The sequence below is a fragment of the Cryptomeria japonica genome, chromosome 10, assembly GCF_030272615.1.
Source record: "Cryptomeria japonica chromosome 10, Sugi_1.0, whole genome shotgun sequence".
NCBI lineage: Eukaryota > Viridiplantae > Streptophyta > Pinopsida > Cupressales > Cupressaceae > Cryptomeria > Cryptomeria japonica.
In genome coordinates, this window is record NC_081414.1 from 387,525,813 (window position 1) to 387,542,406 (window position 16,594).

Consider the following 16,594-nt stretch of genomic DNA (forward strand, 5'->3'; position numbering starts at 1 on the left):
GAAATCAACTGACATCCTGGACAACATCCTCTTTCTTCCTGCTTGTTCATCCATAAGATTAGCCCAGTAGTCCTCAATGTCAACCTTATGTGTGAATCTTTGTGTGAATCTTTCTCCCTTGATCTTTACAACATTCTTATGCAGATCAAATCTATCTCTACTCTTGTCAGTTCCAAGCCAATAAAATGCAAGCTCATCAATCATCGAACTAGCTGCAGCAGCAATGTGGTACACCTCCAAAGTCTTTCCTATTGCAATAGGGAGAGTTATCCATGTCCTGTACTTCTCCTTCTAGATGAAATCAAATTCCAGATTTGTCTCACCACCTAAAGTAGGATTATTTTGTCTGTTGGACACCTAGGAAGTTTGTTAGGGGCAAATCTAAATCCCTGAATCCATAGGTATGTGAAGGGGGGAAATTGTATGTACCACAATCCATATTTCTCAATTAGCTTTGTTGCCACCTTGGACAGCCATTTGTGGATCCCGCCTTGCAACATTATTGTAATATACATGGTGAAAGCATTGTTCACCCTTTTGTAGTCTCAATTCTATGCATATGAAGTTGTGGATAACATTCATAACTTCTGCATTGTCCTGGTTCATTCCCAACTTCGCCTTTGCATATCAATCCCTTTATCCACAACTTCTGCATTGTCCTGGTTCATTCCCAACTTCGCCTTTGCATATCAATCCCTTGAATGTAACAAATCTTGCAAGTATACAAGGTAGGAAGTCATGCCAAATGACCTAGTCTTTTCCAGACTCCTCATCTGAAAATTCAGATCGTCACTTATAATCTTGGCCCAATTGATCATTGTTCCTCTTGAACATTCTTGGATAAAATAAAACATCCATCCTTCAAACAAGACACCTTGAGGCATCCCCATCACTTGATTGAGCAAGAATATCAAGTCATTGTATTCATCCTTGAAATCTGTACACAAGTCTTTTAGGTGCCTTGGAACGGTGAGGCCTTGGCTCAATCATCCATTCCTTGTTCACAATTGTCATGCATGCATCTGCCTTCATTTTGTACTTGGTCTCATACTCATCCTTGGTTCCTACTTTCATATTTGCACTCCTGGGAATTCCAAATGCTTTCGCATTGCATCCTTAGCGAGGTAGGCAAGAGTTACCCCTTTGGGTGATTGGATCATCCTAGAAATTGGATCATAATGTCTTGCACACTCCAGAATAAGTTCACTACACTGTGTGGATTGAAGAAACCTAGTTGCGTGGTATATACCACTCTTCATGATATTGGTGGAAAGGAGAGAAGGAAGCTAATTCTTTATTCCAAACATTCTCTGCAGCATCCACTCCATATTCAAGAATTCCATGTTTGTATCTTTGATTTTCTTCCATCGGGAGGACAACTGGGAATTTTTGATAGAATTCCTCTTGCACTATCTTCAATTGTTTTTTCCTCACGCCAATTCCTGATTTAGACATGGCACCTGTAGGAAACTCAAAGTCAATATCATGGAAAAATATCTAAATAACCTATTTTCATAATTGTATAAGTTCCAATTTCTTATGATTTGGACAAATTTAAGGATGAAAATCAGAAATTCTAACAATATTCTTCATGAATTCTGAAAATAGAATGAAAATGTGATAAAAATAGGGTACAAAACCCTCATAAAATCCTTAGTTTCAGACTTGTATAAGGTCTGATTTCAAAACAAAGTCTGAAGACAAATTTGATATACTCAGAAAAATGTCAAAAATGGTGTTCAGAAGTATACCACAAATCTGGAAATGCTTGGAAAAAGGTATGGAAAGGTCTGACTTTCACTTTTCAATGTCTGAAGACACCCTTCCAAGGTCAACAATGGCTGCCCAAAGTCTAAAGACAACCTGCAACTATCATAAATCAGTCATTTGAAGAGGTTGCAGCCATGTAAATTGTTCGCATTTGATGAATTTTACCTTCCCAAAGTGAAAAATAGCCAAATCTGGGCAAAACAAGTGGCTGGTAAAAATTAATAAGTCTGAAGACAAATCTGGAAATGGTGTTTCAGACTTATACCAGCAATGGAATCTTCACCGAATACCCCTTAAACTCATTAAAATTGATGCACAACTGAAATCGCCCAAGTATGGAGATAGCTGGAAATGAAAATCAATCTGAAGGCAACCTAAAATAATGATGTTTCAAACCTACACCAGCAATCGTGTACTCAAAAAATGCTCAGAAAACACTCCAAAATAGTTTACAAACAAAATCACAAGTGTAGAGGTGGCTGGGAATGAAAAATCAGGCCTGGAAATGAAAGTTCTAGCCAACAATGGTGTCAAAATAACTTCCAGCCATGGTGTCAAACTCAGGTCTGAGTGTAGTTGGAACCTCTTAGCATCAATGGTGCTCAACAATGTCATGAAATTGCCCCACAAAATGAAGCAATCAGCCACCAAGCAAAATAGTGGCCTCCCCAATCATGGCGCCACCTCTCAAAATCGCAAAATGTGGCTTAATTAGCCACCTAAATCACTGTAACTTCCTCCTTCAATGGGGAGACAAAGTAGAATTAGGCAAAATCGCCCTCCAATCTGCAACTTCAGCTCACAAAAATGGTGTCCAATGGACACTTAGAAAAAATCACCTGATTGGAAAGTCTCCAATCTGCCACTTCAACTGTCACATCAGCCACTTAAAATATTATTGTAATGCTGCCAGGCCTCTTTAAACTTGTATTTACCTCAACACTTCACCACACAAGCAATGTGGGATAAAACTTTGCCTTAGGAAAAATATTTTAATCATTAAATGATTGTTCCCGAAATTAAATAATTGTTTTTGATCATTAAAGGCAAAAACAATTAAATCCCAACCACATTTGCATTTAAAATCGTTCAACTTCAAATTTGGGCTGATTGGAGAAAATCACCCCATGTCTGGATAAAAATCTACATTTAAAATCATCATAAGTCATCACAATTGGCATTTGGAGAAAATCGACCCCCATCTGGATACATAAAATCTCTTCATTTCGCTTATTAAGTCCAAAATTCACCTTTTGGGGAAAATCAATCCCCATCTGGATGATTATCCACATCAATTTTGATCACAAAACATACTTTGGGGAAATTCGCCACTCATCAGGATAGTTATCCGCACTTAATTCCATTAAATTTTCTCATGAACTGACTTGGGAAAAATCGACTTCATCAGGATAGTCAATTTCATCCGCATAAAAATTCATACTTCATTCGTAGGGAAAAACGAGGGTCATCAAGACAATTTCCAACACTTAGACTAAATTTGGGCCCCCCTAATGGAAAAAAATGGTCCATCAAGACAAAAGTCAAGACAATTGGGAAAAACACCCCTCATTAGGATTTTGAATGGGGAAAATCATGGGTCATCAGAAATATGCTCAAAAACTTGAGAAAAAATGTCCCCTATCAGCATAATTGACCCTTAGAGTCTAGACCTTAAATTAATGGATTTCCATCGAGAATTTGATGATTTCCACACTCAAAAACATCTTGACATGTCAAATTTCATCATTATGCATCGGGACTTAGCCAAATTCATCAAAATTTGAGCGAAAAAATAGAGATTTCATCAGGATAAAGTGCAATTTGGACTTGAATTACTTTTTAGGAGCAAGAAAATAACCCCTAAAGAACCTCTTGACGCTTAGGCACAAAAATATCACCGACTTAAACTCAATTTAAACTCAATCACGCAAAATCCAAACTTAGATAAAATTAGGATCACCTAGACTTTTTAACATTTTACAAGCACTTGATCCTATTCAAAATTCAAAACCCTAATAGCACTTAGGCATGATCATATCAAAACTTGAGACTCGGACACTTGACAGGTCAAAATTGGCACCTGAGTGCCAAAACTCTAAACTAACACAACACGGAAGCAACAAAGAGGGGGGTCCCCATTTGCAATGGGGTGATGTGTGAAAAGGTCACAACACTTCCTTTGCTGACTTATCTTCAAAGTCATCAAAGTACTCATCACTAGTAGAAGGACAAGAAGAATTAGCTTCATTATTAATTTGAGAAGCATCAAAAATAACAAAAGCAATTTCCTCTTCTAGAATGTCCTAAAATGATGGCATGAGAATATTGGAAATCCCAACAAGCTCAACTGAAATGTTAGGATTGTTAATGAAACAATATGTCTGATCCCTCTTTCTAGTCTCTCCTTCAATGACCTCTTGTCCTTCCTCTAGCACTTTCACCTTTTCACTTGTGCATTGGTGATTAGGCTTCCAAGGCCCTTTGCATGAAAAGAAAAGATTGTCTCCTTATTTCATTCTTGCTGCCTCCCCAAAACCTTGTGCTATTAGAATCATTTTCACTAACTTCAGCTTTCTTTTGAGATAAAAGGAAAGCACTTGACTTCTCAAGATGCTCACCCAATTTGGCTAACATCTTATCACTTCTTTGAACACTTTGTTTCAATTCTAAGAGCAACTCTTCAAAGGTCTTCATTTTTTCCTCACTCAAATGAATAACACCCAGCTGCAACTGACCAGAAGCAATTCTGAAAACAAACTATCCAAGTCAACCCCTCAAACTAGCAAGATGCACATCTTTGATACCACTGTAAGATCCCACTAAAAATTCTCCACTACTATCACCCTGTTTTTCAGGATCTTATAACAATTACTTGCAATGCATATATAGTTGATAAGAATCTAAATCTGATTTACAATGGAACTTATTAAAGACTTAAGTACATTTAGTTTCTATTTCTGCTCTTATGTTCACGATTGTTTTTTATAGAAACATTGAAGTATTCTATTATTTAAGGAGTCTTTTGTCTCCTAGTTTAATAATCAATTTACCATTTCATGGTATCAGAGCCAGTAAGGTGATTTTTTTGGAAAACAAAAATTCATTGTCTATTCCTAAAAAAAATAATTTTTTTTATTGTTTTAGAACAAAAAATCGAGGGTTTCTTCCTAAAAATTTCACAGGTTTGTGTATGAAAATTGCGGATTTTTATACTAAAAGATAGCACATATCTTGTGAAAATTCATGGTGTCGTCTTCTACAATAAATACGAAAGGTTTTTATGCAAGAAATCAAAGGGTTTGCTTGAACAATTTCTTATGTATCTGCGATTGGTCAAATTCTTTTCCGATCTGGGTACTTTGCCTAGCTTTTTTGCACAACGACTGGGTTACTCCACGTAAAGGTTTCCATGATTCAACGGATTTACTGAGTATTTTCTCGTGATTACTCTCTGCTCTTGACAAGGCACAACCTCTGTAACTCGCAACATTTTTTCTTCTGCTTGCACGAAGGATGGGTGTCTTTCGAAATCATACCGGGAATGGGTGTTGGTTTCTACCATCGTTCATGGGTTTCGTGTGAAAAAAAAATTTACAATTTTTTAAAAGAAAAAGAGTTTTCTAAGCTAGTCGAAGTTTTTTTTATTCAAATGTTTTTGATCGTGTGAGTCATCAACATTTGACTTAGGGTTTTAGACGAATTTTATAGATTTTTGTGTTTCCATGCCTAGGGTTTCTATAGCAATCTACAATCAAGAGCTGATCTACTTGTTTTCATGATTTTTTTTTAAATCGTAGTTTTTGTTTTTGCTTGATTTTGTAAAAGAAAATCAGAGGTATTAATTAAGTGTGGATAACTATCCAGTCACTGATGCCAAGGATAGTTATCCGCACTTAATTCCATTAAATTTGCAGGCCTTGGGATTTGTGCCAGCAATGTTTGACTGGAAATTGACCTCGTTTTTTGTGCATTGACAATGCAAGAGGGACGGCATCGTTGACCAACATCATGTTGGAGAACAATCAACGCTTCAATGGCAAAAATTACAACACGTGGAAACAACGAATGCTCACTATCTTTGAAAACCATTGTCTAGACCAGATTGTTCTAGGTAAGGTTGCTCGTCCCTCGACGATAGGAAAAGACCAAGACAAGTTCGATGAGCACAATCAGGAAGTAGTTATGCTCATTAAGTTATCAGTCACGGACGACATACTTCCACAAGTGTCGTCTAGCAAGAGAGCTTCGGAGATTTGGATGCATCAAAATGATCTCCATGAAATGTCAGACAAGGGTCGAGCATTCTTTTTGAGGAATATATTGTTTTCAATCATGATAAACGATAAGATGTCTCTGAAAGAGAATCTTATGAAGATCAAAGATGTACACGATTAATTGTAGGCTATTGGTCGCAAGATGGAAGAAGAGGATATGGTGATTATAATGCAGAAAAGCTTACCACAATCGTATGAACAATTCATTGAAACGCTCAACATTACATCGACGAATGTTGAACTAAAGTTTGCTGACCTATGCAACAAGATAGCTGGAAACAGCAATCATCCACCACAGAACAAGCGTTTACTGCCAAAGCCAAGGATAAGGCAAACGCAAAGGCAAGTCCTTTCAGCCAAAAGGATGAAGCAGACCTGCAGAAAGCTCCAAGAAAGTTATCACAGGTCATTAATGTGGTAATCTTGGCCACATGAAGAAATAGTGCAAAAATTAGTTGGTTGATGAGAACTCCAACCAGGTAGGATCTCAACAAAAGGCCCATGTTGCAAAGCACAATGAGCAAGAGGAGTCTTACCTTTTACGCATTTATGGCCAAAAGACTAGCAAACTATCAAATCATCTGCCTGGTAGATTGATTTTGGAGCTTCTCGGCATTTCATGCACATTAGAGATTGGTTCACAAAGTACACGCCTTGCTCTAATTCAGTGATCTTTGGAGGAGGTGAAAAGTATACAGTTGTCAGCAAGGGCAACTTCAAAATACATCCAACGGGAGGAATCTCATATTTCTCAACATATATTATGTTCTTGGCATGGAGCTCAATCTGCTTTTTGTTAGTCAAATAATGCAACATTGTCCGAAGTTGGACGTAGTCTTCAATGCAAACAAGTGCCACATTGTTGATAAGGAGCCGAAGAAAACAATTGCAGTTGGCCTCGAAGATCATGGATTATACAAGACAGTTGATACTAAAGAGTCTTAGGAGATTGTAATGGCTACAAAGAGTTCTTCCATAAGAACTCTTTGGCATCGACAGTATGGGCATCTCCACCTATCATATCTCTGTCAGTTGGCTCGAGCGAATATGGTAGAAGGCTTACTTGAGATTCAGCAATAGAAACATGGTGTGTGTGGAGCTTACCAAGCAAGGAAGCAGCATCGAACTCCATTCTTCAATGGACAAGCTTGGAGAGCATCCAAGATATTGTAGCTAGTTCATGCAAATGTTTGTAGACCAATGAATACGGCACCAGTCACTAGTGACAAGTATTTTATTTTGTTTGTCGATGAATTTGGAAAAAAACTGTGGGTGTTTTTTCTCAAAGCAAAATCAGAGATGTGTTTAATGAATTTCAAAATTTTAAAGCATTAGTTTAAAAAGAGTCAGGACATCAAATCATAACTTTTAGGTCAAATAATGAAGGTGAGTTTTGTTTCATTGAATTCATGAACTTTTGTGCTAAACACGACATCAAGCGTCAACTTACCACACCCTACACCCTTCAACGGAATGGTGTTGTTGAGTAGGGCAACCAAACCATAACAAAGATGGGGCTTGGTCTATGCTAGAAAACAAGAATGTGCCTAAGAAGTTTTGGGCTAAGGCAATGTATACTGCAGTATACCTTCTGAATTAGTCTCCCACACAAGTCGTTAAGAAGATGACTCTCGAGGAAGCTTGGTCTAGGAGGAAGCCAAAAATCAGCCACCTCAAGGTTTTTGGTTCGATAGCATATGTTTGGATTCCAAGTGCAAAGAGAACAAAACTGGATTACAAAAGTCAGATGTTGATGCTTAAAGACTACAGTGACAATCAAGGCCTATCGGCTAATTGATGTGGACACTGATCATCTCACATTCAGTAGAGATGTGGTTTTTGATGAAGATGGTGGGCGACAAAGATATAGGTGTTAGGCTTCCATTAGCTCCACCTGAAGGGAGGGATTCTAATGATTCTAAAACTGGAGTTGTGGAATCTCCTAGGCATGATATTGTTCCACCAGAGTTCCCTTAGGAAAACCTAGATCAGCATCCAAATGATTTTATTCCAGGCAGCCTAAGTCATGTTGATACACTTGTTTTGGAAGTAGATAGTTCTGCTCTTCGGCATAAGTGGTGGGAAAAGCTTATTGGTTATCTTCTGGATGATGAGCTTGTTGAGGGTAGATCTTCTAGAGCCAAGAGGAAGAAGAACACAGCAATTTTGCTCTTATGGCCACATTCAGAGTGTTTATGAGCCCCAGACTTATTCAGAGGCAAAAGGTAAACCTGAATGGGAAAAGGCTATGGAAGATGAGAATCATAGTCTTCTAAAGAATAACACTTGGGTTCTGTCAAATCTTCCACCAAGAAAGAAACCCATTGGCTGCAAATGGGTATATAAAGTGAAGTACAAAGCTGATGGAACACTTGATAAATACCAAGCTCGATTGGTGGCTAAAGGCTTATCACAAAAAGAAGGCATTGATTATGAGGAGATCTTTGCTCCTACAGCAAAAATGAGCACCATCCAACTGGTTCTAGCCATTGCAGTATAGTTTGGCTGGAAAGTCTATCAAAAGGACGTGAAGAGTGCCTTCCTCAATGGTGATTTGGAGGAAGAGGTATACATGAAGTAGCCTCAAGGTTTCAAGGTTACAAGCAAAGAGAACCAGGTATGCGAACTGATGAAGGCTCTTTATGGCCTAAACAAGCCCCCAGCACAGGCACATCAAGATTGATCAAAATTTGGCTGAGCAAGCCTTTCAAAGAAGTCATTCATATATCAACATGTATGTCAAGAGTGTTGGTAATGACATCATTTTTCTTGTCATCTATGTCGATGATATCATCATCACTGGTGGCGGAGAACACTCGCTTAAGCAAATCAAACAAAACTTGTGTCGAGCATTTGATATAACAGATTTGGGACTTTTGCATTATTGTCTCGCTATAGAGATTTGGCAAACAAGTGGCAACATTTTCATTTCTTAGTCAAAGTATGTTAGGAGTTTGTTGGATAAGCTCAAGATGCAAGATTGCAAACTTTCATCTAAACCTATGGAGAAAGGGTTGACACTGTTAGACAATTCGGATTCACCTGTTGTCTACCAGTCAGTGTTCAAGTTGTTCAGGCAACTATTTGGAAGTCTCATCTATCTTACAGCCACTAGACATGATCTTAGTTATGTTGTGAGTTACATATCTTGTTTTATGACAGCCCCTATAGTAGAACATTGGGTTGCAGCAAAGCGTGTACTGAGATATGTGAAAGGGACACCTAACTTTGGCATTCTATATGGCAGAAGCAAGGATCCTTGGCTGATTGGTTTTACAGACTTAGATTGGGCAGGTTTTGTTGATGACTACAAGTCTACTTTTGGGTATGTCTTCAATCTTAGTACAGGAGCAGTCACTTGGACTAGTAAGAAGTAGCAAGCGGTAGCTCTTTCCTTGACAATCTGCTAAATCAACAGCAAAGTACCATGAGCAGAAAATGTAAACCCTGACCTTCAATCAGTCCCAAAAACGTATTGTAAATTTGAAGTGAGCACTGTCATAAAGGCTCAGCAATCCACCATTAAGAATATTAATAAATAAGACCTGTAGACCAAACTGAGAGCAATAATTAGCAAACAATCTGATTAACATTTTCAAGATGTTTGCCCAGCAAAATAACAATCAGCTCTTAGATGCTGCCCACAAAGAAACTGCTGAAGGACTTCACCCATATTCAAAATTCAGAACAGCAGTATAACAACCATAAGCTCAGCATTTATATATAAACATCAGCAGTGATATGTTCAAGTGATTCCCAAATCAATTCAAAATCCTCAGTCAGTGAACTCAGATAAATGCAACGCTCCCAAACTTAAGTGTTCTTCATCATATCTCAGTTTGCAATTACTGGCAGCAGCAAGGGTAGACAATAATCATATTAATCCAAAAATCTCTGTTTGCATCAGCAATAACAGTGATTCTAAGGCAAGACTGAGCAGCCATCCCAAACAGACAAACCCCCATAATAATGGAACTCTCACAAGGAAATAGAGCCTCATGCCAAGAGATTATGAATCACACCAACAATTGAACCCAAACCAAACTATGAGATGAAACAACCAGATAGTAGCAACACCTTTTCCAACACTCTTTACTTGCTTACAAATCTCTTATGAGGAGTCCAAACAAATTCTAGAAATAGCCACGAATACCAATAACATCATACATGCGTTGAAGCTGGAAGTAATTCGTCATGCCAAAACCAATGAATTCCACACCTCTGCTTGAAGAGTTTGTATGCAGCCATGATCAGCATAGTGAAGCACCCAACTCTACTCCATTCTACGCCCCCAAACTGCCAGAAGGAGGGCGGCAAACAGCTTAAAGAAGCTCACAGGCCCCTATAAGCACTCATGCCCTGCAATAATGTTCACCCAACAGCAACAGATAAAGTATCTGGACCTGCACTTCTCTCCTAGAAGCTCACACTTTGATAGGGAATTCACACACCAAGAAGGAACAATGGTTGCCGCCAATCTGAAGCAGTTCACGCCGAACAAGGAGAGAACTCTACAATCATTAGGAAACCTCCTACCAACAGGAATGACCATGCTACAAAATCCAATACCACTGATACTCATGCCATGATCCACATTTAAATTCGATCTACAAAACATGAAAGTGTCTATGCCCAATAGAAAGACTCATTGCCAGAAGAGAAAAAGCCACACCAGGAATAATCACATCAAGAATACAAATATAGCTATTAAATTCCAAGCTCCCAGTTAACAGCATATATGATTATGTCAGCTCTAATTCTGTTTATATACTTTCCACTTTTTTTTATATACCCACACAACTAACAACCAACAACCAATGGAAACTCGTGATGCTACCAGGAACCTGTGCTCATAAGGAAGATATCATATCAGCAATTAAGGAAACCATTTCTTCTTAACGCACGAGCATTATGCATTTCAACCAAAAATTTCCTTTCAAACATTGCGCCCACATTATATGCAATTTATTACAAAGTTACCCCAAGTTTCCGGGACGGGGACGGCAGGGGACGGTGGGACACGTTTCCGGGATGGCAAATTTTTTTGCCAAATTTGGGGACGGCGGGGGACAGCAAAGGGGACGGCTATATAAAATATAGGAAAAATTTAAAATATATAGGAAAATTTCAAAATTCTAAATGTTCATATGAAAACATGGATAAAGCATGCATACATACATTATATTCATATGAAAACAATAAAACATGGATATAGCATGTGTATGATACTATGAAAGTTGAAAACATTTTAGAATGTAAATTCTGAACATACACCATTGTTAATACTCAATAGACAATATGCAATTATGCATTCATAAATCGGAATTTCAATTCATTCACATTGTCAATATGCATATCAATAGACTCAGAGGTTAAATTTTCCCTACTTCTATCGATGCAGTTTCCCCCCATATTTTTCAATGGGGGTTTGGGGGCAGCGCCCCTTGCACGCTCCCTGTTGCGATACAGGGCGGGGTCAAGGGGCAGCACCCCGCGAGGCCAAAAAAAATTATTCTTCAATAAAGGCTACACTGCTGCCATATAGTTTCATTGTCAAAATTATGAATTAAATTAATAAATTTAAAATTTAATTAATGTTATCTTTTAATTTTTTTATTTTTAATAACAATTTGAATTAATAAGGGGCCTATATTAGAAAATTTAAATAAAAAATTGAAAATACAACTTTTTTAATTTTTTTAATATTTTTTAAGGGCCTTAGAATGGGGGACGTCTGGCCGTCCCCGGGACGGATTGGGGACGTCCCAGTCGTCCCCAAGACGTACGGACATCCCCTAGAGCTAGGGCAGGTGTCCCCCCGTTTCGAGGACGTCCCCTCAAAAAACAGGGCAATTTGGGGACAGGGGGAAACGTCCCTTGGCCGTCCCCGAAACGTCCCCAGGACGGGGACGGGGGTTTTCAGGTCGGGGACGCGTCCCCGGGTAACTCTGATTTATTATCTTCAAATCTATGGATTTGTTTCTTATAATATCGGTTCCAAAAATAATTTGCCTTTTTTCATTAAAATAATATAACTCTAAATAAATCTTAGAGGCCAAGAGTTGTACCAATAATATATTTGAATAAATTAATCCTTCAGAAATATCAGTCAGCACTAAAAATGATTTTCGGTATGATTTAATCCAAATCATTAATATACCCCTTAAAATTAATTTCTGAATAATAAATCAAAAAACTTCAGAGAATAAACATATTTCTCATGATAAAAACTTTCCTGCTTTATTAATACAAAATGAACTAAACCTCAGAAATTTGTCTCGGAACAAGACTTCTCAATTTCTCCAATAAAATCCACTTGTGAATTCTGGGATGAATCCACCAAACAAAGTGAACTGGGTATCCGTCCATTCCACCAAGAAATCCTAATGGTTTCCGTCCTCAGGTTTCTGAACTGAAAACTAGACACTCTCAAGCTTCCCAAGAGAAAATAGCAAAACAAAGCATAGCTTGAACGAACCTCTCATTATTCTTTATAGCCCACATGAGAGACCCTTAGCTCTCCCTCTTCTTTGCCTCTTGATTTTCCATTTCTTTTAATTGAACTTGAAGCAAATAATAATAATAATAAAGTGACTTTATTAAAAAAAATTACTTAACCATTAAAGTCACTTTAATGACCTTATTAATTAAAATAAGTTGTCATGTGATTTATTATTTTCAATAACTTAAAATTAATCACTTGATTATATTTCAAGGTCACGAAAGAGGGGACATTACAATGTATCGATGCACATATGTGGATGTATGTATTTACTATTTATATATAAATGCATGTAAGTATGCATGCATGCATGTATGTACGTCAAAATCTAAGTTGATGGTTGGAGTTCAACGGTTAGCCATACACACACACACACATACAAGGAAACCCAGCTGGGCCAAACATTGGAAAAATCTAGCAAACCATTTAACTCCACCAGCTACTTAGATTTTGACTAATACAAAATTGCAAAGTTAGAAACTAGATGCTGTTCAGAATAAAAAGCGTGTAATATTCCAAGCTATCTGATATTTAACAGCTTTATTGTTTATCTGTAAGAACTTCAACTGTCAATAATGATTATCACAATATCTTTACCAGTCATTAACCAACAGCTATTCACTAAGACCATACATTCATTTATTGGATGCTGAAAATGGCATTGACAACTTAATTTAGCATTCAGCAATAAAATGTAGCTGATTAAAAAGTTATTTTTCCAGTTGATTAAACCATGCAGCATAAAAAAATATCTGAAATCTGATTAATATAAAATTGCAAGGTTTGAAAACAAATGCAACTACTAAATATCAAAAATTCACAAAATCAAATCTATGTTCTAAATAAGCAACCTGTAATGTTCCTCCTCCACCAGTACTTTCACCATCATCAGATACACTAACAATGGTCCATGGATCGAAACTGTTCCAATGGAAGTCAACCACCTTATCCCTGCAAAGAATGTTAATTCATTGATGTTACTGCTTTAGTTCTAGGCAAATGAAACGGCCACACCAAATTTGTTATATAACACAATGCTAAGGATTTTTTAAGAGTTTTGTATAAGTGTTATTTCCAAAAAAGCTTTGCATCTGTCAATTATTTTTATTTATAAAAACCCTAACACCTAGTATGTTAACAAAAGTGATATGGAGCTTGGTGATTCTTAATTTAAAATTGTGAGTCCGAGTAGAAATCAGGTCGGGTGAAGCTAAAGTCTTGAATAGCCAAACCAGTGAACCCAGAATTCGGACTTGTAGATCTTCTCAAACTCACATGTCCTCACGATAGATTCAACAGCTTCAAGGGAACAGCCAGGAAAGCAGGAAAAAATCATTATAAAAAGGTATAAAAAGAAAACAATAATACACAAAAACTTGAGCCTTATAAAAGTCAAATGGAATTTTACAAGTCTTTTTCACTTGCCCGTTACATATTTCAGTCTCCTCCTACTCACCTTGACACTCACTTGGCACCTTTTCTGATTTTTCATTTTCTTGTCAAAGGATCTACTTGCTCTCAAGAAAGGGATGAATACAGGTGGGTTACCAAAAGACTAGGTTTTACTACAGAATTTACAAACCATAAATGAAGCACTTTCTCTTTCCTTCTCTTTCTTTATGCCTCTCTTATCCTTTATTTTTTTTATAATAGATTATAATTTATAAATTGAAAATATAAGACAGCACTAAGTTTAAAACTCTATTATTTTTATATGTTTCTATACCTTTTTTATGAATTTTCTCCTTGCATTTATCTTATTTTCAGTCTCATAATTTCTATATTTTAGTTTTTTATATTTTACCTTATGACTGTTTTTTCCTCTCTACGATGTAAATGGAAATTGTTTTAAAAGTACACCAGTGCAGAGCTCTTAGGAGGCCACCTTGCCAGAGTGTTGAAATTATGCACAAATGTTAATCCAAAGGTTGTAAGAGAGGTGACAACTCAATCAAAGAACTCTCAAAAAAAAGGAACAAAGAATGAGGTCCTCTTTCATACCTTCTCCAATACCAGGATCAAGTTTTAGTAGCACTGGGCATAGAACTCATAGCTCAGGGAGATAGTTTGTGCTGTGCAATTCTCCCAATTCTCAACCATCATGGGAAAGTTGGAATAAGGCAAACACATAGCAGCGAGAAATGAGATGATTGACTTGGTACTTTCGTGGCATTCCCTTCAATGCAGCAACTTAATGTTGTATTTCAGTTTGACTTTATATTCTAAATTCTATTTTTTAAATTTATATGAATTAAATTTTCTATATAAAATTTAAATTTATTTTATTTATAAAAGCTTTGTTTCTAAAGTATAGATTTATTTTTTTATTTTAAATTTTCCCTTCTTGTTTTAATGCCTTATTGGTAATTAGTTGATGTAATTGTCATGGCCAGTCAAGGGTTTAAATCCCCCTCTATGTTAGAGTTTTTACCTTAAGTTGCTCGGCTAGTATTCTCACATTGATCAAACAGCAGTGCCAGCTGCAAGGAGTGGAAGAAGCATTAGTCTTCTTTGAGTTAATGCTCAGTTACATAGGACGCAGAAATACACTTCCATATTAGAATGCATTTCAACATTTTTAAGTCTGAGTTTATATTCTGCTTTTGTTAATTTTTGGAAGTTTGATTTTCCAGGTTTAGCAGTTCATTTTTCTCCTAGACTATTTCATCTACAAAAGAAAGGTAGGAGTGAGCTAGTGCAGTGTACCTTTTTTCCAGATATAACGAGATGACAGTTGCAGGTTTAGGACTTCAATAAGGTGTATTGGATGGTCATATTTTCAGAAGTATGTGTTTGTTGATTAACATATTCAAATATTATTATTTTATTGGAATTATCATGTTTCAAGCTATCCAGTTTTAGGGTTAAATTTTTAATATGCAGAATCTACTTATTGTGGTTCGAATAATAACGTTATATTGCCAATTTAAGAGAAGCCATATTGTCAAACAAGCTGGCACATGTGAAATGAATCATTACATGAAAATAAAACTAGTTAATTAAGTTGTAATTGTCTTGGTTAGTTGGCAACCGCGGGGTGGCAGTTGCGGTGCAACGGTTGGCGCTCGCACCCCCTTGGTATCTTTATATACTTACGAATGTAACTTGTGACAACAATTATGAATGGAATAACATCTCTTATACTTGTCTGATATCTATGGCGTTATTATTCTGCATTACGTGCTTTATGGTTTAAGTTATTCACCCGAGAGGGCAAACATTTGGCGTCGTTGCCTAGACATACTTGGGAAAGGAAGGAATGGATGGCGTACGGACACGATGGGCCTACCCGTCGGTGAGATGAACCCAGAGGCCGACGACGCACACACGGAACAATCGGCGAAGGGGAAATTGAACCCTGTAATAATCCCGGCACAATGTTGAGATAAATTGTGGCCGAAAGGAAAAATAATAAAAGTTTTTTTTTTGTGTACATGGCGTGTGCTTGCTATGTACGGAAGTGATTTATGCCCAATATACTAAATAAAGACAAAAATAAAAAGATACGAAGTAACGAATGGGAAGTGGCACAAAGAGCATTGAATCTCAAACAACAAAAAGAACGAAGGCATAGGCTAAGGCAACTTGCCGAGGGATGACCGGCCGAGGGGTTGTTCGAAGGGAACCCAGGAAGTGTCACGGAGGTTGCGGAGGCAGAGATAGACGGAGAGAAGTACACTCTCTACACTGTCGTAGGGTTGCCCGAAGGGAACCTAGGAGTCACGGAGGGTGCCGAAGGCGAACTCTACAGTTCACCTGAATACTACCACCGTAGGGTAAGAAGTCGCTAAGAGTTGGTGGAACAAACAAGGCGAAATCTAAACTTGATCGATGCTACCAGAGACCTACTAAAGAATTTGTCCATTTCGGAGGACAATCGGAGGGAGAGGACCGAAGGTGACGATATGGCCGACAGTGCCGAGGGAGCACAAGGGTACCGTACGGGAGGCAATTTGTTTGGTTCTGGGTCAACAACCTTCTCCGGAGGACCCACGAGTGGAGGGTCAAGTGCAGGAGGCGGAGGCGGAGGATCACCAGGTACAAGCAC

General features: G+C 37.6%; 1 protein-coding gene across 1 annotated transcript in view; it reads right to left on the reverse strand.

Annotated features, from left to right (window-relative positions):
* Nucleotides 1–16,594, reverse strand: part of LOC131071689 (WD-40 repeat-containing protein MSI4) — a 183,109-nt gene that overhangs the window by 36,914 nt on the left and 129,601 nt on the right. The window contains exon 14 of the mRNA XM_058007632.2: nucleotides 13,398–13,497. Coding sequence (XP_057863615.2) covers nucleotides 13,398–13,497 — 100 coding nt within the window. The remainder of the gene's footprint in view (nucleotides 1–13,397; nucleotides 13,498–16,594) is intronic.